Here is a 21,953-nt window from a genome sequence, read left to right as displayed (position 1 = left end):
ATCCTGTCACCTTATCTGATGGAGGGTGAATTCAGGGTGTGTGCTGCTATAGTCTAGAAAAAGATAAGAGCACCAAGTGCCAAAGGTTATTGAGACGGTCATGTATTGAGGCGAGAAAGAAGTCTCTCAAGCATAGGACAAAAGTGTTTGGACTACCTGAAAATCAGCCTTTCCTCCCCTCAATGGCAGGACGGGGCTACAGGACTGTTCTGCTATTGATTTTTATACTGGAAGGCCCGCTACTACCAGCACAGACACAGTGGCTAATATTTGGTGGCAACCGAGAGAAAGCGGCAACCACAACTGAACGTAACATTCAACAAGAAACAGGTATGGAATGGAACGTGAAAGGTGTACAAATAACTGATTGTCATCGGATCTCCATAGATATGAGCTTATAGAATGAGATCTATGACTTTACCATTATTGATTACAAGATCCAGGATTATTTAACCATTTAATTATTATTTAACCATTTATTTAACCATTATTTAACCATTTATTTAACCACAGGTACACCTGTTGCAACAAACTCTACCACCATCCAATTATGTTTCTCTGTAATACTTTAGGAGATGGGGTCTAAGTTGCCACATAAAGAAACTAAAAGACTTTTTGGTCCCGAAAAAAATGTTGTGAACATAGCCCAAAAGGGGTTGTCTACTTTGACAGTAGGCTGATACTGGGACTCCCCTCATTCAGTTGTAATCTATGGATAACAAAGTAGTAAATGACTTATTCCCTTGTACCCCACATAGGAGAAACAGAGCATTGCAGGGTGCTCATTAAAGTTAATGGTCTGCCTAGGTTATGTCTAGATAGTCTAAGTTCTTCAAACACTGACACTTTTCAGCTACTCCTGCCTCATGCACAAATGCCTTACCAACGGTCCCCCTTCTATTAACAAAGAATGGCCAAGTATAGTAATCTAGACTGGGTTTCTGGAACCATAACATTCATGTTGTATACTTTAAAGCAGGGGTGGGGAACTTTTTTTCTGCCAAGGGTCATTTAGAAATTTCTACCAACCTTCGGGGCCAGCACAAAATTATTAACTTGAGAATTACCCTGCAATATTTGGTTAAACAATGAACTCACCCGTACTGTGGTGGCTTATCTTAGCTGTGGCTGTGATGTTAGCTGTTATTGATATTGTTGCTTCTCACAATTGCTCTTCCAGGTTTTTCTCTGTCTGGAGCGCAGTTAACTCTTTGTGATAATAAGTTTTGTAAATCATATACATCACAGGAGGGGCTGGAGCATATACATCACAGAATGGGCTGGGGGGCATATACATGACAGGAGGGACTAGGGGCGTATACATCACAGGAGATGCTGGGGCATATACATCAGAGGAAACGCTGGGGACATATACAGTTGAAGGCAGAAGTTTACATACACTATCTAAAAAGACACATATGCATTTGTTTCTCATTATCTGACATGAAATCAGAATAAACCTTTCCTGTTTTAGGTCAATTAGGAACCAAAGTTATTTATATTTGTCAAATGTCAGAATAATGAGAAAGAATGTTTTAAGGCATTTTTTTATTACTTTCTGCAAAGTCAAAAGTTTACATACACAAAGATACTGTTTAAATGCCTTTAAACAGTATGAGACAGCCTATATGATGATGTCTTGTCTTTGAAAGTTTCTGATAGGTTTATTGGCATCATCAGAGTTAATTAGAGACACACCTCATTACTTCTGACAGAACTGGTGTAACTGAGCCATATTTAAAGGTCGCTTTGCTCGCACCTGTCTTTTCAGCTTTGCCCATAAATTTTCAATAGGATTAAGATCAGGTTTTGTGATGGCCACTCCAAAACATTGACTTTGATATCCTTAAGCCACTTTGTAACCAGTTTGGCAATATACTTTGGGTCCATTTGGAAGACCCATTTCGCACAAGCTTTATGTTAATGGCTGTTGTTTTGAGATGTTGCTTCAGTATTGTGGCATGATCTTCTTTCCTCATGATGCCATCTATTTTCTGAAGTGCACTAGTCCCTCCTGCAGTAAAACAACCCCACAACATGATGCTGCCACCCCCATGTTTCACAGTTGGGGTGGTGTTCTTAGCCTTCAAAGCATTTCTCTTTTTCCTCCATATGTAACAATAGTTATTATGGCCAAACAGTTCAATTTTAGTTTTGTCAGACCACATGACATGTCTCAAAAAATTAAAGTCTTTGTTCCTGTGTGGATTTGCAAACATTAAGCTGATTTTTTTATGTTTCTTTTGGAGTAATGGCTTCTTCCTGGCAGAGTGGCCTTTAAGACAATGTTGATACAGGACTAACATGTGATCTCAACCCTATTTAAAATGTACAATTTTTATTAATATTCATTAAAATACCAAATATCCACAGACAGACACACAAACATATAGATAAGAAATGGATCAGATTAACCTTGTGATTCATACAAGGGGGCGCCCGGTAACTTATGGTGTCATACCCTCCGTTGGTAGGTAGGGATACCCCACCCATATAGGGCTAAGTCAGTATCCCTCCCCTCCCTAAGTGAGTGAGTGTATATATATATTTATATATATATATCTATATATATATATATATATATATATAGATATATATATATAAATATATATATATGTACATCTCCTTGTATGAATCACAAGGTTAATCTGATCCATTTCTTATCTATATGTTTGTGTATCTGTCTGTGGATATTTGGTACTTTAATGAATATTAATAAAAATTGTACATTTTAGATAGGGTTGAGATCACATGTTAGTCCTTTTGCGTACTCTACCCACCTATATAACTCTGTTAATGTTGATACAGTACCCGTTTCACTGTGTATAATGACGCAATCTTACCAGCTTCCGCCAGCATCTTCATAAGGTCCTTTGCTTTTGTTCTTGGGTTGATATGCACATGTCTGACCAAAGCACGTTCATCCTTGTTACACAGAACCTGTGTCTTTCCTGACTAGTATGATGGCTGGACATTCCCATCTTTTTGTACTTGTGTATAATTGTTTATACAGATAAATGAAGCACCTTCAGGTATTTGGAAATTGCAATCGAAAATAGCAGAAATCCAGCTCACCTGGTCCTAGGAGTGCACGGAACATAGCCCACAGACCCAAAAGTTCAAACTAGAAAAGTCCAGCACATCCATCAATGTTTTTAATAAAATCGATCTTTTATTGTTCCATTCTAAAATGAGACAAAGGAGATAATCATATCACCATCCAAAGTATCCATATATGTCCAAGATACACAGTTTACGCATTTGGGGGTATACCCCTTATTCTTAACCTTCGAATGGTGATGTGGTTATCTCCTCTTTGTCTGATTTTATAATGGAACAATAAAGGATCGATTTTATTAATACCTGGAAATTGCACCCAAGGATGAACCACATTTGTGCAAATCCACAATTCTCTTCTTGAGATGTTGGCTGATTACTTTTGACTTTCCCATGATGCTACACAAAGACACAGTGTGATTCAGGTGTGCATTAAAATACATCCACAGGTGTGTCTCTAATTAACGCTGATGTTGCCAATAAACCTCAAAAACTTCCAAAGACATGACATCATCATATGGGCTGTCCCATATTGTTTAAAGGCATAGTACTCCTAGAGGTACTTTGCACGCTGCGACATCGCTAGCCGATTGTAGCGATGCCGAGCGCGATAGTCGCCGCCCCCGTCGCACATGTGATATCTTGTGATAGCTGCCGTAGCGAACATTATCGCTACAGCAGCTTCACACGCACTTACCTGCCCTGCGACGATGCTCTGGCCGGCGACCCGCCTCCTTCCTAAGGGGGCGGGTCGTGCAGCATCACAGCGATGTCACACGGCAGGCGGCCAATAGAAGCAGAGGGGCGGAAATCAGCGGGACGTAAACATCCCGCCCACCTCCTTCCTTCCTCATTGCACTGCAGGCGGGACGCAGGTAAGGAGATGTTCCTTGTTCTTGTGGCTTCACACCCAGCGATGTGTGCTGCCGCAGAAACGAGGAGCAACATCGTACCTGTCGCTGCAGCAAAATTATGGAAATGAACGACACTACAGAGATCACCGATTTTCGGTGAATTATAAATATTATTATAAATAATTTAAATACAGATCAAAGAAAAAGAATTTTAAAAAAGGATTGGAAATTTCAAAGTGCTGAGCAAATTGGGTTGAAACATTTGGTACTCAAGCCCCAAAGAGACAAACCATTTACCGCATTAGTGATAAATTCGATGCCAATGGCTCAATCCTTAATGCTCCAAAAACTGGTCGACCCAAAACAACCTGTACAGAAAATAATAAACAATTTGTTGCTGAAACATTTGTTCAGAGTCCAAAAAAGTCCACCAGAGGAGTCTCTTTAGAACTGGGAATTTCACGAGCTTCTATCATGCGACTCCTGAAATCTATTGGGTGGAAAGCTTATTGTCTACGTCTAATTTATGGTTTATTGGAGGATGATCCAGACAGGTGGCTGCAATTTAGTAAGATTATGCTTAACGAAATTGAAGAAAATCCAGTAATTTTAGATAACATTATGTGGAGTGATGAAGCTTCTTTCAAATTATCCGGCCATATTAACAGACAATTGTATTTACTGGTATAATGAGAAAATGCATTTAACATTAGAGCAACAACTAAATGAGCCTGGTGTCAATGTTTGGGGTGGTATTTCAAGATTTGGTGGTTTAGCACCAATATTTTTAGATGGAACAGTCACAGGTGATAAGTATCTTGAAATTCTAATGAATCAAGTTGTTCCCCAGTTACAGCATCAGCCTAATTCAAATGACCTTTATTTCCAACAAGATGGGGCCCCTCCACATTATTCAAGAGTAGTCCGCGAGTATCTTGATGAAACCTTTCCTAATAAATGGATTGGCCGAAGAGGCCCACTTGATTGGCCGGCACGTTCGACAGATTTGACCCCAATGGAATTTTTCTTTTGTGGAGTACTGAAGCACAAAGTTTATAGTCGAATATCAAATAGTGTCAGTGATTTGAAAAATTACATAAGAGATGCATTTCAAGAAATTAATACCCAAAGAGACTTGTGCAAAAATGTTTGTCGAAGCGTAAGAGGCAGATTTCAAAGCGGTGCAAATTGTAATGGAAAACAGTTTGAGCACCTGCGTTAATAAAATTTAAGGGCTTTTGTATTATTGTTCAGAATAAAATTTAATTGTCAATGTTATGCTTGTGTTAGTAAATATAATTTTATATATAAATCAAAATAAAAATTATTATTTTCTGTCCACCTACTTTTGGACCACCCTTTATATAACAGGATATGTTGGGGGCATATACATCACAGGAGATGTTGGGAGCATATACATAACAAGAGATGCTGGGGCATATGAATCACAGGAGAGGCTGGGGGCATACACATCACAGGAGGGGCTGGAGGCATATACATCACAGGAGATGCTGGGGTCATATACATCACAGTAGATGCTGGGGGCATATACATCACAGTAGATGCTGGGGGCATATACATCATACGAGGGGCTGGTGCATTTACATCACAGAAGGAGTTTGGGGCATATACATCACAGGAGACATCGAGGCATATACTTCACAGGAGATGCTGCTGGCATATACATCACAGCAGTTGCTGAACGCTGAGGCACAGACATCACTGGGAAGCAGAGCCATCACTGGAGGGTATATTCATCACTGGGAAGCATATACAAGACTGAGTGGTTAGACATCCCTGGGGTAGCATAGGCATCATTGGGGGGCACAGATATCACTGGGAGGAGAACAGACAGCACGGGGGGGCCCACACAGAGCTCTGGGGTCACAGACAGCACTAGGGAACATTAACATCAGTAGGGGAGCACATACAGCACTGGGAAGGGCACAGTTGGCACTGGGGGGCACAGACAGCACTGGAGGGGCACAGACAGCACTGGAATAGCACAAACAGCACTTCGAGCACACAGCACTGGGGAGTCACACAGCACTGGGGGGCACACAGCACTGGGGGGAGCATACAGCACTGATTGGTACAGACACCACTATGGATGGCACACAGCACTAGGAAGGGCACACAGCACTGGAGTGCATGTACACTACTGGAGATGTTGGAGCTCTCACCCCTCTTATTCTGTGAGATGGGAGTACATTGCACACTTCACCGCCCACAAAGTATGCCTTCAGCATGCTGGCACTGGCCAGCATAAGGACCTATTCTGCAGGACCGGCGGCAGGCAACATACGCCGGCCGCCCAAGCACTGCGGTCCCCGAGAATCTGCCCCGAGGCTGCAGAAAAGTTCACCCCTGCTTTAAATTGTTGTTTTTAATGGCCCCAGAGAGGAGAAAAAAGGATACTTGCCTTTTGGACTGGCCCTGCTCTTGTATATTCAGCACTGTGTATTTTCTTCTGTTTAGACAAAATGTAAAGTAGTTGATCAGCTGCAACTGATTAGCTGCAATCCCCTTACCAGATGTTGACGTCAGAAAAGTGGGGGTGGGCACAGTACCAACTATCAAGGATCGGCACTATTCTGGGAGGTGAGATTGACTTTCACGTGCTCATTAATAAGGTGTTGTCCACTACATTAAAGGGACCAACCAGCAGGCTTTTCCCACATAAAGTAAAGGCAGTGCCATACTGGCACTGGTATGGTGAATCCAATCATACCTTTCGATTCCACATTGGATGTTTGATTGCTAAAAAAAAACATTCTCAAAGGTCCAGAAATGAGTGCGTTGCTTGATTGACGCATGCAGCTGGGCAGACCTTTCTGTATATATTCCTCTTCCTATGTCCTCCTGGCTTGCCACCTTTTCTTTATTAAAATTTTGCTCAGCAACGCCATTAATACTTTGTGTATTTTGAGACAAGGGCGCCTTTTCGTTATTTAATTTTTGCGCCACACCGCCATAGCTGATATTGGTGGTGCATGCACATTGCTATTGTGATGTTGTCTTCATTAAATTGAGTCAGCGATTTCCAGTGCCATTTTTTGAAGACACTGTGGAGATGACTATAACCAGCAGAGGCACGTGCACAAATGAAAAAAAATTTAATTTGTGCATGCGCCGATGCCGCTCATATTTTCTACATAGTGTCTCCACAGCATCTTCAGTGCGCTGACTCTGGTGCCATGTTAATGAAGACAACATGACAATAGCAACACGCATGTGCCGCCAACATTAGCTATGGCGGTGTGGTGCAAACATTAAATTAAGAAAAGGGGGCACTGTCTGAAAATGCACAAAGCATGCATCTACCCATTCAAATTTAAATTTCAGATATTTTTCATCTTCCTGTAGATAACGCGCTGCTGACATACAGTGCCTAGAAATAGTATTCAGCCCCCTGCAGATTTAGCAGGTTTGATAAGATGCAAAAAAGTTAGAGCCTGCAAACTTCAAACAAGAGCAGGATTTATTAACAGATGCATAAATCTTACAAACCAACAAGTTATGTTGCTCAGTTAAATTTTAATAAATTTTCAACATAAAAGTGTGGGTCAATTATTATTCAACCCCTAGGTTTAATATTTTGTGGAATAACCCTTGTTTGCAATTACAGCTAATAATCGTCTTTTATAAGACCTGATCAGGCCGGCACAGGTCTCTGGAGTTATCTTTGCCCACTCCTCCATGCAGATCTTCTCCAAGTTATCTAGGTTCTTTGGGTGTCTCATGTGGACTTTAATCTTGAGCTCCTTCCACAAGTTTTCAATTGGGTTAAGGTCAGGAGACTGACTAGGCCACTGCAACACCTTGATTTTTTCCCTCTTGAACCAGGCCTTGGTTTTCTTGGCTGTGTTTCATAGTTTCATAGTTTTTAAGGTTGAAGGGAGACTCTAAGGCGGGCATTGCACACTACGACATCGCAGGTGCGATGTCGGTGGGGTCAAATTGAAAGTGACGCACATCCGGCATCGCATGCGACATCGTAGTGTGTAAAGCCTAGATGATACGATTAACGAGCGCAAAAGCGTCGTAATCGTATCATCGGTGCAGCGTCGGCGTAATCCATAATTACGCTGACGCGACGGTACGATGTTGTTCCTCGCTCCTGCGGCAGCACACATCGCTGTGTGTAAAGCTGCAGGAGCGAGGAACATCTCCTACCGGCGTCACCGCGGTGTAATACTGTTGTATATTCTGAGGATTTCGATAGCGTTAGGGCAATGACAACCAGAGACGAGTTCTTGGTACAAATATGTTTATAACAGGTAACCACGATAGGTACACAACGGAACACACAATAGAATAATAACACACGAGATACCTTCCCGAATCGGAGCGGAGGGAATTCCCGGGGCCACGCACCGGACTCCCCCAGGGAGACCACCAAGAGCGAACCCCTATACAGGGACTGTCTGGCAATCACCCCGGAAGGCCTAAATGCGCAGCAGCCGGGACACAAGGGGCAAGTGGTAAAGTCCAGAAGTGTCCGTACGGGATAAGTGTCCAGAGTGGTTACGAACCGGAAGGTACCGGGCAGAAGTGCTGACCAAAGATGGCAGACGGAGTCCGGGCACAGCTTGAAGAAACCGGGTACGGTCCAGAGACGGTGTCGGTAGTCTTTCAGGAGGATCCAAAGGTAATCAGGAATTAGAAGCAGCAAAGCAGGAGCACACAGCAAGCAGTATACTCAGGCACTGGACTAGGCTTAGAGGCGGCCTTTTAAGCAGCTGGACAGGAAGTAGGGCAACAGAACAGTAAACTCCATGTTAACCGAGGGCAAGCTCTTACAAAAGAGAACTGGAAATCCCGGAAACCTGACACGCGGCTTCCGTAGGTTATGCGGAAGGAAGGAGGTGGGCAGGATGTTTACATCCTGCTCATCTCCGCCCCTCCGCTCCGATTGGCCGCCTGCCGTGTGACATCGCAGTGACGCCGCACGACCCACCCCCTTAACAAGGAGGCGGGTCGCCGGCCACAGGGACGTCGCACGGCAGGTGAGTGTGTGTGTGAAGCTGGCGTAGCGATAATTTTCGCTACCCCAGCTATCACCACATATCGCTGCTGCGACGGGGGCGGGGACTATCGCACTCGGCATCGCAGCATCGGCCTGCGATGTCGCAGTGTGCAAAGTGCCCCTAAGTCCATCTAGTTCAACCCGTAGCCTAACATGTTGATCCAGAGGAAGGGAAAAAAACCTCAATGTGTCAAATAAGCTCCAATGGGGAAAAAAATTCCTTCCTGACTCCACATCCGGCAATCAGACTAGTTCCCTGGATCAACACCCTGTCATAAAATCTAATATACATAACTGGTAATATTATATTTTTCAAGAAGAGCGTCCAGGCTCTGCTTAAATGTTAGTAGTGAATCACTCATTACAACATCATGTGGCAGAGAGCTCCATAGTCTCTCTGCTCGTACAGTAAAGAATCCTCGTCTGTGATTATGATTAAACCTTCTTTCCTCAAGACGTAGCAGATGCCCCCGTGTTCCAGTCTTAGGCCTAGGTGTAGAGAGATCTTGGAAAGGTCTCTGTACTGTCCCCTCATATGTTTATACATTGTGATTAGATCCCCCTAAGCCTTTGTTTTTCCAAACTAAATAACCCCAAGTTTAATAACCTGTCTTGGTATTGCAGCCCACCCATTCCTCTAATAATCTTGGTCGCTCTTCTATCTACCTGAAAGATTATGCTATTTATAACCTTTTATACTTTTGCTATCAAGAAAAGCATCCATTCCTCTCTTAAATTCATTCAGTGAGTTGGCCATCACCACTTCCTCAGGAAGAGAGTTCCAGAGCCTCACTGCTCTTACCGTGAAGAACCCTGTGTGCTTTGGGTCATTGTCTTGTTGGAAGATGAAATGACGACCCATCTTAAGATCCTTGATGGAGGAGCGGAGGTTCTTGGCCAAAATCTCCAGGTAGGCTGTGCTATCCATCTTCCCATGGATGCGGACCAGATGGCCAGGCCCCTTGGCTGAGAAACAGCCCCACAGCATGATGCTGCCACCACCATGCTTGACTGTAGGGATGGTATTCTTGGGGTCATATGCAGTGCCATCCAGTCTCCAAACATCACGTGTGTGGTTGGCACCAAAGATCTCGATCTTGGTCTCATCAGACCAGAGAACCTTGAACCAGTCTGTCTCAGAGTCCTCCAAGTGATCATGAGCAAACTGTAGACGAGCCTTGACATGACGCTTTGAAAGTAAAGGTACCTTACGGGCTCATCTGGAACGGAGACCATTGCGGTGGAGTACGTTACTTATGGTATTGACTGAAACCAATGTCCCCACTGCCATGAGATCTTCCCGGAGCTCCTTCCTTGTTGTCCTTGGGTTAGCCTTCACTCTTCGGACAAGCCTGGCCTCGGCACGGGTGGAAACTTTCAAAGGCTGTCCAGGCCGTGGAAGGCTAACAGTAGTTCCATAAGCCTTCCATTTCCGGATGATGCTCCCAACAGTGGAGACAGGTAGGCCCAACTCCTTGGAAAGGGTTTTGTACCCCTTGCCAGCCTTGTGACCCTCCACGATCTTGTCTCTGATGGCCTTGGAATGCTCCTTTGTCTTTCCCATGTTGACCAAGTATGAGTGCTGTTCACAAGTTTGGGGAGGGTCTTAATTAGTCAGAAAAGGCTGGAAAAAGAGATAATTAATCCAAACATGTGAAGCTCATTGTTCTTTGTGCCTGAAATACTTCTTAATACTTTAGGGGAACCAAACAGAATTCTGGTGGTTTGAGGGGTTGAATAATAAATGACCCTCTGAATAAACTTTTCACAATTTAAAAAAAAAAAAAAGAAATAACATTCTTTTTTGCTGCAGTGCATTTCACACTTCCAGGCTGATCTACAGTCCAAATGTCACAATGCCAAGTTAATTCTGAATGTGTAAACCTGCTAAATCTGCAGGGGGTTGAATACTACTTGTAGGCACTGTAAGTGTTTCCTGTACAGCACACTTGCATGCTACGGCACCCCAAGATTCATGTGTATGAATGGTGGGGGAGAGACAGCTTTTGGCTGAACGAGGATTTGTACCATGCCTATGTGATATGTATGACCAATTTAAAATTTATTGAAAGTGTATGGCCCTCTATAGTATCTATCTCTGGGGACTCCTGATCAGCAGATGAATTACCGTAGCTGTCTCCATTATTGTTAACATAGACACAGCAGTCTTTCCAAGTGACTAGCTTGTACCGCATCTTGTCCCTTTAACTATTGTGCTTTTTTTATAACTTTTCTAGACTCAGACCTTGAGGATGAGGATGACTGGGAGGATGACATTGAAGTGACTTCTCTATCAGAGAACTTTCATCATGAAGAACTTCCTGAAGAAGCTGGAGAGGCTACAACTATTAAACAACAAACTTCAACCCTGACAATAACAACTGAAGAATCATGGATACCTACAAGCAAGCAGGAGAATGAAGATGGGCAGGCTGACCTCAACATTTCTAAGGAGACAGTAAAGGACATCACAAATTCTGTAAACATAGAAGATGAAGAAGATGATACAAAAAGTTTCAGTTTTTCAACCAGATCTCCAGTTATACATGAAGAAGATAAACCAGAATCTCAAGTTTTGTCCACTAACGCACCAAATATGGAGGGAAGAGTGCAGGAAGAGCACCGTGCTCCTACTATAAGCCAACCAGAACTAGTGACTAAGAAGAAGACTACACATCCCACGACTATGAGAGAGACAACTGAGAAGAAGACTACACATCCCACCACTATGAGAGAGACAACTGAGAAGAAGACTACACATCTCACTACTAAGAGAGAGACAACGCCATCTATACCATCTACTGCAGATCGTGTTTATAGCAAAACAATGAGGAAGGTAACGTGCTCTATTTCCCCAAAGTATAAGAAGGTAACATAAAAGAAGTATTGATTAAAATGTTTTCTTTTTTTCTGACAGTTGAGATATGGGGTTTTTAAGTTTACAGTACCTAGTATGCAAATGTTCCCTTCAGTTACCAATGGCATGAAAACAGATTATTCTCTGAAGTTATTTGCTCTTTCCCCTCTATGATTTTGCCCAATCATAGGAAAGTAGCTTCACAGAGGGTGAAAAGCAAACACCCACAAAAAAGTGAAAAACAGTAATTTTCATCATGTTTTAGTGAGAGTCCATGTGTCTCACTTGAGGAGAGCTGTAGTGTGGCAGCAGTGAAGATTATCATGGGAGCAGCTTTTGTCATGTATAACTTTCTGGACTTAGTACAGGTAATGGGGAGTAAGGAGATTGACGGTATGCCCCGATAATATTAACTGATCTGGCGCTCCCATGCTGCAGCTCTCCACCTCTCCTGGCACTGAAATTACAGGAACTGATGGGAGCAAGGAGTTCTCAGCATGGTCAAGTGAGACACATCAAGTCTCACCAGATTATGCTGAAAATGCCTGTTTTTGACCTGTACTGTGGGAATTTGCTTTACATTCCTCTTTACGATAATACTTTTTTATGATTGGACAGCATCACAGAGGGGAAAAAGTAAATAGCCCCAAAGAAGAATCACTTTTACCGCTTGCTTGGTGGAAAGGGAAATATTGCATACTGGGTGCCCTAACCCTCCAAAGCTCATATCTCAGCAAAGCAGTGGAGAAAAAAAAAGACATTTTAAACCAGCACTTTGGCCCCTTTTTAGTGATATATACAGCATAGAATTAAACAATGTTGCCTAGGTTCATTTCCATGAAATATAAAGTTTAAATGGATTTGTTTTCTGTAGAAAAACTGTATATGACATCTCAGGTAACTAAACCCAGCCTCCATGGAGACATTTTTGCAGTCATACTAATCTCCGGCATTATTACCTGAAATGAACAAGGAGCAAAGTCTTACAGATAAGTTAGCAACCCACTCCTTGTATACTGTTTTAGTTTCACGCGCCTTTGTTGTACAATTATAGGAGTACAATCCTGTGTGTGTCCTAGTAGGATATTGAATTCTCCTGCAATATGTAGTTTGTGCTACAAATTTCACAAAACTGGTTTTAAAGATGGAGAACACATTCATATTTGCATATTGTTGGTAAAAGTATCAGTATTCTTTCTGGCAACCATGCCTCTATCTCTTATAAAACTGTAACTCCAACAATTTTCAGTGGTACTATGCAATGGAGGTCATTGGTATACTACCACTCAATATATATACAAGGGGCTGCTGATAAGTCTTTGGCTTTACCCAGAAAAAAACGAGATAGGATGATGAAACTTTACATTTATTCCACATACGCCACTGATGTCCACACACTTCCTACATCGGTATTCCAAGTTCTGTAAGCCTAGCAAAAAGAAGGATTTCGGTTGTGCCTCAAACCGGGAAACCGTAGCAGCCATGGTGTCACGCTCCCGGTGTCCCAGCAGTGCTCCTTACCTACTGAGCCGGTCTCACCATCCAGGCACCGCTCCGTAACCACTGAGCCAGTCACACCTGCGTCACGCCACCGCTCTGTAACCACTGATCCAGCCTCGCCAGCGTACCACCGCTCCTTCCTCACTGGTCCAGTCCATGTGTCCACCGGTCACGCCTGCCATTCCCGCTCATGCTCCCCTGAGTCCTGTTCCTGGTCTCAGGAGTCTGATTCTGATTAATGTTCTGTATAGGACCGGGCTGCGCCCACTCACCTGGTCTTATAGCCCCAGCACTGCTGCAACAGGAAATGACCTGAGGCTGTGCTGAGTATATAAGACTGGCCTCTCCATGTGGGCGGGGCCTGATCATCGTTTGTGTTTCTATGCCTTGTCTTGTGAGCTAAGTGCTCAGGTCTTTGTTCCTGTTTCCTATTACTGCCTTAAAGTACGCTGTTACCTTAGTGACCTGGTCCTGTCTTTGCTTCCTGATACCTGCACCCGTTCCTGCCACGTTAGTGCTCCAGCTACCGTGTACCCTGCCCTCCAGGTAGGGTGGTCGGTCCAGTGGATCCACCTCCTGTGCCTACCAGTCCTCCCTGGCCCTCACAGTATGATCAGGCCATGGATCCCGCTGGAGCGCAAACATCAGAGCTGGCTGAGCTGCGCCAGGAGCTGGCACAACAGCGTGAAACCCTGAACCAGATGCTGAAATTCCTGGCATCCGTGGACCACCGGTTATATACGCTGCAGACCGCCGCCTCGTCTGAGTCCACGCAGCAACCAGTCTCTAGGTCTGAATCAGTTTCCTCCACGGCCTCGCAAATTCGCCTTGCTGCTCCGCCTCGCTATGCAGGGGATCCCAAGTCCTGCCGCGGTTTCCTGAACCAGTGCACTGCACTTCCAGTTGCTCCCGCACTTGTTTGCCTCAGACCAGGCCAAGGTGGCGTTCTTGATGTCACACCTGGAAGGCGAAGCCCTGGCCTGGATTAACCCCCTGTGGGAGAACGAGGACCCGATGATCACCGACATCCAGGAGTTCCTGCAAGCTTTCCGAAGTACCTTCGATGAGCCCGGACGAACTACCGCAGTGACCTCTTCGCTTCTCCGGCTACGCCAAGGGACCCTGACCGTCGGCCAATACGCCATCCAGTTCCACACGCTCGCCTCTGAGCTGGGCTGGAACAATGAGGCCTTGACGGCGGCCTTTTGGGAAGGTCTCTCTGGCCGCATCAAAGACGAACTAGCCGGCCGTGACGTTCCACGAACCTTGGACGCTTTGATTTCCCTGGCCACCCGGATTGACCTCTGTTTTCAGGAGCGTAACAAAGAGATAGTCCGGAAGAAACGACCACCTCGCCACATCTTGCCCCCACAGAGATATACCGCTCCCTCGTCCCTGCCTTTCCGCGACTTATCGCCAGAACCCATACAAGTGGACCGTCTGACCCAAGCCAAGCAATGCCGTGCAGAACGGCTCGCCCGGGGCCTGTGCTTCTATTGCGGAGACGGTTCACATATGCTCCATTCTTGCCCGGTGAAACCAGGTAGACCCCAGGTCCAAGGGATGGTGGGAACCGCCACCCTTGCCACCGAAATCCCTTTGGTTCCAGTTAAACAGACTGTCCGGGTGACGACAGAGGGGACCCGGTTTTCAGCTGAGGCCCACATCGATTCCGGGGCAGCAGGCAACTTTATTCACCAGGCCACGGTAGACAAATACCAGGTCTCTGTCACCCCGCTGAAGAAGCCTCTCTGGTTCGCCTCAGTGGACGGCAAACCGCTCTACGAACCTGTCCGATTTACCACCGAGCCCGTGAACCTCCAGGTTGTCACTTCGCATACGGAGATCATCGCCTTCTATGTCATCCCGAGGATGGCTCCTGAGCTCCTGCTGGGTCTGCCCTGGCTGAAACTCCATGACCCTGTTATTAGTTGGCGCTCTGGCGCGATTACCCGCTGGAGTCCCTTGTGCCACGAAACCTGCTTGCAGCCTGTTCCTCAGCCCCTGGCACTTGACTCAGTCAAGCTGCAGGATCCTGAAGAAGAGACTACGCTATCCAGTGACGTTCCACCGCCCCAGGCATCCGAGACCTTGATTCTACCATCTTCTGGAGATGAGACTTTGATTTCACCGCCTTCTAGAGTTGAGACTTTGAGTCCAGCGGCTGAGGATGAGACTATGACCAATACCCGGTCCGAGACGCCCGATCCGGTCGTCCAGGATTCCAGTCCTGCTTCTGACTGTCCTTCCCTTTCCGTTGCTTCCGTTGCCACTGCTCGAAAATCTTCGGTTAAGCGTGTTGCGGTCCGGAAGGGTGCATGGGGTCAGCCGTCCCTCCTTTCCTTTGCGCTGGGTTACGGTCCGGGGGCTCGGTCCCGGGTGCCCCGGGGGTCCTTCCTTTGCTCGGAGAGGGGGGCTTCAAGGGGGGGGTACTGTCACGCTCCCGGTGTCCCAGCAGCGCTCCTTACCTACTGAGCCGGTCTCACCATCCAGGCACCGCTCTGTAACCACTGAGCCAGTCACACCTGCGTCACGCCACCGCTCTGTACCCACTGATCCAGCCTCGCCAGCGTACCACCGCTCCTTCCTCACTGGTCTGGTATCAGTATTCTTTCTGGCAACCATGCCTCTATCTCTTATAAAACTGTAACTCCAACAATTTTCAGGGGTACTATGCAATGGAGGTCATTGGTATACTACCACTCAATATATATATACAAGGGGCTGCTGATAAGTCTTTGGCTTTACCCAGAAAAAAACGAGATAGGGTGAGGAAACTTTACATTTATTCCACATACGCCACTGATGTCAACACACTTCCTACATCGGTATTCCAAGTTCTGTAAGCCTAGCAAAAAGAAGGATTTCGGTTGTGCCTCAAACCGGGAATCCGTAGCAGCCATGGTGTCACGCTCCCGGTGTCCCAGCAGTGCTCCTTACCTACCGAGCCGGTCTCACCATCCAGGCACCGCTCCGTAACCACTGAGCCAGTCACACCTGCGTCACGCCACCGCTCTGTAACCACTGATCCAGCCTCGCCAGCGTACCACCGCTCCTTCCTCACTGGTCCAGTCCATGCGTCCACCGGTCACGCCTGCCATTCCCGCTCATGCTCCCCTGAGTCCTGTTCCTGGTCTCAGGAGTCTGATTCTGATTAATGTTCTGTATAGGACCGGGCCGCGCCCACTCACCTGGTCTTATAGCTCCAGCACTGCTGCAACAGGAAATGACCTGAGGCTGTGCTGAGTATATAAGACTGGCCTCTCCATGTGGGCGGCACCTGATCATTGCTTGTGTTTCTATGCCTTGTCTTGTGAGCTAAGTGCTCAGGTCTTTGTTCCTGTTTCCTATTACTGCCTTAAAGTACGCTGTGACCTTAGTGACCTGGTCCTGTCTTTGCTTCCTGATACCTGCACCCGTTCCTGCCACGTTAGTGCTCCAGCTACCGTGTACCCTGCCCTCCAGGTAGGGTGCTCGGTCCAGTGGATCCACCTCCTGGGCCTACCAGTCCTCTTTGGCCCTCACACATGGCATCAGAAATGGTGTGAAATTTGGTGCCCTTGAGGTGTTTCTTCAGGTTGGAAAACAGATGATAGTTGGAGGGAGCTAGATCTGGGGAATAAGGTGGGTGGTCTACCAGCTGGACGCCCAGCTCTGCCAGTTTTGCCGTGGTCACTTGTGCAGTGTGAGTGGAGGCGTTGTCTTGCAGGAACAAGATTCCTTTGGAAATTTCAATGGAATGCCTTGCATTGATGGTGGAACCCTTTTGAAGGTAGTCCACTAGCAGCACACCCTCCTTATCCCAGAACACAGACACCATCACCTTAAGGCCGCTTAACACGCTACGACATCGCTAATGCGATGTCGTTGGGGTCACGGAATTTGTGAAGCACATCCGGCCGCATTAGTGATGTCGTTGCGTGTGACACCTATGAGCGATTTTGAATCGTCGCAAAAACATTCAAAATCGCTCATCGGTGACATGGGGGTCCCTTCTCAAATATCGTTGCTGCAGCGTGTACGATGTAGTTCGTCGCTCCTGCGGCAGCACACATCGCCCCGTGTGACGCTGCAGGAACGAGGAACCTCACCTTACCTGCCGCTGCCCGCAATGCGGAAGGAAGGAGGTGGGCGGGATGTTATCTCCCGCTCATCTCCGCCCCTCCGATTTGATTGGGTGGCCGCTTAGTGACGTCGCTGTGACGCCGCACGGACCGCCCCCTTAGAAAGGAGGCGGTTCGCCGGTCACAGCGACGTCGCAGGGCAGGTAAGTAATGTGACATGTCCGGGCGAGGTTGTGCGCCACGGGCAGCGATTTGCCCATGTCGCACAACTGATGGGGCGGGTACCCACGCTAGCGATATCGTGGCCTTTAGTCTCTGATTTTTGCACCCTGAACTTCTTTGGACGAGGAGAACCGCTGTGCCTCCACTATTTTGATTGCTCCTTGTTTTCAGGATCATACAAATAAATCCAGGTCTCAGCCATAGTGACCAGTCGATCCAGGAAGTTCTTATCAGTCCCGAAACGCTGACAAATGGACCAGGAAGTTTTCACTTGCATGCTTCTTTGATCTGTTATCAAACATTTGGGGACCAACTTTACAGATAGATTCCTCATGTCCAAATGTTCATGGCTAATGACACTAACATGTTCATGGGAAATCCCCATGGTGTCTGCTATTAGCTGAAATTCATTGATTCTCCAGTAGAAGTTGAGCACAGCATCGACGATCTCCGGGACAACAACCTCTCTCTGTCGTCCAGGACGTTCCCCATCATTGGTGCTGAAGTGGCCCCTTTTAAATTTGGCAACCCAGTTCTTAACTGTGGAATATGAAGGGCATTGATCCCTCAATGTCTGCGACATATCACCATGAATATCCTTAGCTGAATTTCCTTGAAGAAACAAGAATTTCATCACTCCTCTGTTCTCAGTTGCTGTGAATATCGCATTAGACTCCACCATTTTGTTTTCCCGCGTGCGTAGAACACTGTTGCCATAAGCAACAAACACAAAATTTTGAAAACATATATAAAGCCTGCTTTACACACTTCAATAAATCTTTCAATCCGTCGTCGGGGTCAAGTTGTAAGTGACGCACATCCTGCATCGTTCGTGACGTATTTGCGTGTGAAACCTACATTCGATCGATATTGAACGAAAATACGGTGATCGCATACACGTCGTTTATTCCTCATACATTGGACGTTTAGTAGTACGAAACTAGTCAATTGAAACGTGTGACATCCCTCATACGATTTTGTTGTCTGATGCAATGTGCGCAGGTGTGTGCTCTGCACCGCAGCTTAAAAAAGGTCTGCTTCAGAGCGGAGCTGAAAAGCTGCGTTCTGAAGCGCCTCACAATGTCTGTCATTCACTAATCTCTGTCAGTCCGTCACTATCTCTGTCCCTCTCTCTCTGTCCATGTCAGTCTATCCCCCTCTCTCATATACTCACCGATCCCCGATCCCCGGCGCTGCACGGCATTCACACTGCTGAGGCGGCTTTTACTGTTTTGAAAAAGCCGGCCGTCCATTAAACAATCTGGTATTCCCTGCTTTCCCCGCCCACCGGCGCCTATGATTGGTTACAGTGAGACACGCCCCCCCACGCTGAGTGACAGGTGTCACACTGCACCCAATCACAGCAGCCGGTGGGCGTGTCTATACTGTGTAGTGAAATAAATAATTAAATAATTAAAAAAAACGGCGTGCGGTCCCCCCCAATTTTAAAACCAGCCAGATAAAGCCATACGGCTGAAGGCTGGTATTCTTAGGATGAGGAGCTCCACGTTATGGGGAGCCCCCCAGCCTAACAATATCAGCCAACAGCCGCCCAGAATTGCCGCATACATTATATGCGACAGTTCTGGGACTGTACCCGGCTCTTCCCGATTTGCCCTGGTGCGTTGGCAAATCGGGGTAATAAGGAGTTATTGGCAGCCCATAGCTGCCAATAAGTCCTAGATTAATCATGTCAGGCGTCTATGAGACACCCTCCATGATTAATCTGTAATTTACAGTAAATAAACACACGCCCGAAAAAATCCTTTATTGGAAATAAAAAACACACACATATACCCTGGTTCACCACTTTAATCAGCCCCAAAAAGCCCTCCTTGTCCGGCGTAATCCAGGATGTTCCAGCGTCGCTTCCAGCGCTGCTGCATGGAGGTGACCGGAGCTGCAGCACACACAGCCGCTCCGGTCACCTCCACGCAGCTAATGAAGACAGCCGCGCGATCAGCTGATCTGTCACTGAGGTTACCCGCTGTCACTGGATCCAGCGGTGGATGCAGCGGTGGCCGCGGGTAACCTCAGTGACAGATCAGCTGATCGCGCTACTCACCTCAGTTGCTGACTGGAGCTGACCGGAGCGGCGGTGAGTAGCGCGATCAGCTGAGCTGTCACTGAGGTTACCCGCGGCCACCGCTGCATCCAGTGACAGCAGGTAACCTCAGTGACAGATCAGCTGATCGCGCGGCTGTCTTCATTACCTGCGTGGAGGTGACCGGAGCGGCTGTGTGTGCTGCAGCTCCGGTCACCTCAATGCAGCAGCGCTGGATGCGACGCTGCATCATCCTGGATTACGCCGGACAAGGAGGGCTTTTTGGGGCTGATTAAAGTGGTGAACCAGGGAATGTGTGTGTGTTTTTTATTTCCAATAAAGGATTTTTTCGGGCGTGTGTTTATTTACTGTAAATTACAGATTAATCATGGAGGGTGTCTCATAGACGCCTGACATGATTAATCTAGGACTTATTGGCAGCTATGGGCTGCCAATAACTCCTTATTACCCCGATTTGCCAACACACCAGGGCAAATCGGGAAGAGCCGGGTACAGTCCCAGAACTGTCGCATATAATGTATGCGGCAATTCTGGGCGGCTGTTGGCTGATATTGTTAGGCTGGGGGGCTCCCCATAACGTGGAGCTCCCCATCCTGAGAATACCAGCCTTCAGCCGTATGGCTTTATCTGGCTGGTTTTAAAATTGGGGGGGACCGCACGCCGTTTTTTTTAATTATTTAATTATTTATTTCACTGCACAGTATAGACACGCCCACCGGCTGCTGTGATTGGGTGCAGTGTGACACCTGTCACTCAGCGTGGGGGGCGTGTCTCACTGTAACCAATCATAGGCGCCGGTGGGCGGGGTAAGCAGGGAATACCAGATTGTTTAATGGGCGGCCGGCTTTTTCAAAACAGTAAAAGCCGCCTCAGCAGTGTGAATGCCGTGCAGCGCCGGGGATCGGTGAGTATATGAGAGAGGGCTGGTCACTTCAGTTACTCAGGAGATTAGCGGTCACCGGTGAGTCCTTCACTGGTGACCGCTAATCAGGACGCGACACAGACAGAGCTGCAGCATGACCGTGAAGTCGGGTGAGGTTCACCCGAGTTCATTCTGACAGTGCGGCTCTGTCTGTGTCTGCTGTCATCTGCCATTCAGCTCTGCTACATGGCTGTCTGTGTCTGCTGTCATCTGCCATTCACCGCTGCTACATGGCTGTCTGTGGCTGCTGTCATCTGCCATTCAGCTCTGCTACATGGCTGTCTGTGGCTGCTGTCAGCGGCCATGTAGCAGAGCTGAATGGCAGATGACATAGTAAAAACGCATCCCTACACATTACACACGCTTGGCAAGTCAATAAATAAAAAAAAAAAGGGTGCCCGATGCATACGTCACAGAACACATGATCTAAAGGATCGCACACAATATTGATCAATTTAACATAGACTACTAACGCACGTGTGACAGCAAATGAACGACCTACGTGCAATCTCATTAGATCGCATATGCGACCTGGGCGTGTCACATCGCATACGAGATCGCATCCCTAATTGTAAGGTGTAAAGCTGGCTTTAGACACATAAGCCTTTCATGTGATGTAACATTCATTACCATAGAAACAAAAAAATCACAATGCCAAAGACTTATCAGCAGTCCCTAGTATGCATATGCGTAATGACCGTGGTCGCAAAGGTCACCACTGCAACCGGCCCCGGGGTGCAGGGAGCCCGCAGGCCCCAGCCCCTGATTCAAATAGATGTGAGTCGGAGGCTCCACTGTCAGCTGACTCTGCTGTAAATGGCCGCGCATGAGACTGATGTCATGCGCTGCACCGCTTACACGCTAGTCAGTTGCCGCCAGTGTCGTAGGAGGACACCGGGGGAGCGCGGGACAGGTGAGTGCCATGGCCATCAGTCGCACAGGGTCCCTTCTGGCAGATAGGAGATGGGGTGCCACAGTGAGCAGCAGTTCACTGTCCTTTGCTGCTCTTGCAGTGCACAGGCACAAGCACAGGGCGCCCTCCCCTCCTCTGTGTCCTGTCTGCTTCTGTCTTCACCACACAGAGAGGGAGGAGGGGCGCCTTCACTGCTGCGACTGGAGAAGCTGCTTCTAAAGACCCTCTGAACTCCAGGAGGCCAAGAAGGAGGTGAGTATAATGTGACTCATGTGTTATGTGCTGCCTGTATGTGTTATGTATAAAATATGTGTCCTGTATAGTGTGCAATATGTAGCTGTCTGTGTATACTGTCTGTGTATACTATCTGTCTGTGTATACTGTCTGTCTGTGTATACTTTGTGTCTGTCTGTAGACAGAAGGTAATCCAGCAACAAAGTCCAAGGGATATTAAAATCCAAAAATGTTAT

At 46.8% G+C, this 21,953-nt stretch overlaps 1 protein-coding gene across 1 annotated transcript in view; it reads left to right on the top strand.

Annotated features, from left to right (window-relative positions):
• Positions 1–215: 215 nt before the first annotated feature.
• Positions 216–21,953, top strand: part of LOC142312775 (uncharacterized) — a 32,787-nt gene continuing 11,049 nt past the window's right edge. Inside the window, exons 1-3 of the mRNA XM_075351762.1 lie at positions 216–330; positions 6,390–6,512; positions 11,178–11,776. Of these exons, the coding sequence (XP_075207877.1) occupies positions 6,446–6,512; positions 11,178–11,776 (666 nt within the window). The 5' untranslated portion in view covers positions 216–330; positions 6,390–6,445. The remainder of the gene's footprint in view (positions 331–6,389; positions 6,513–11,177; positions 11,777–21,953) is intronic.

Source organism: Anomaloglossus baeobatrachus, chromosome 5, assembly GCF_048569485.1.
Source record: "Anomaloglossus baeobatrachus isolate aAnoBae1 chromosome 5, aAnoBae1.hap1, whole genome shotgun sequence".
Taxonomy (NCBI): domain Eukaryota; kingdom Metazoa; phylum Chordata; class Amphibia; order Anura; family Aromobatidae; genus Anomaloglossus; species Anomaloglossus baeobatrachus.
The sequence above is the reverse complement of the archived record's forward strand: the minus strand, read 5'-3'. Positions and strand labels throughout refer to the sequence as shown.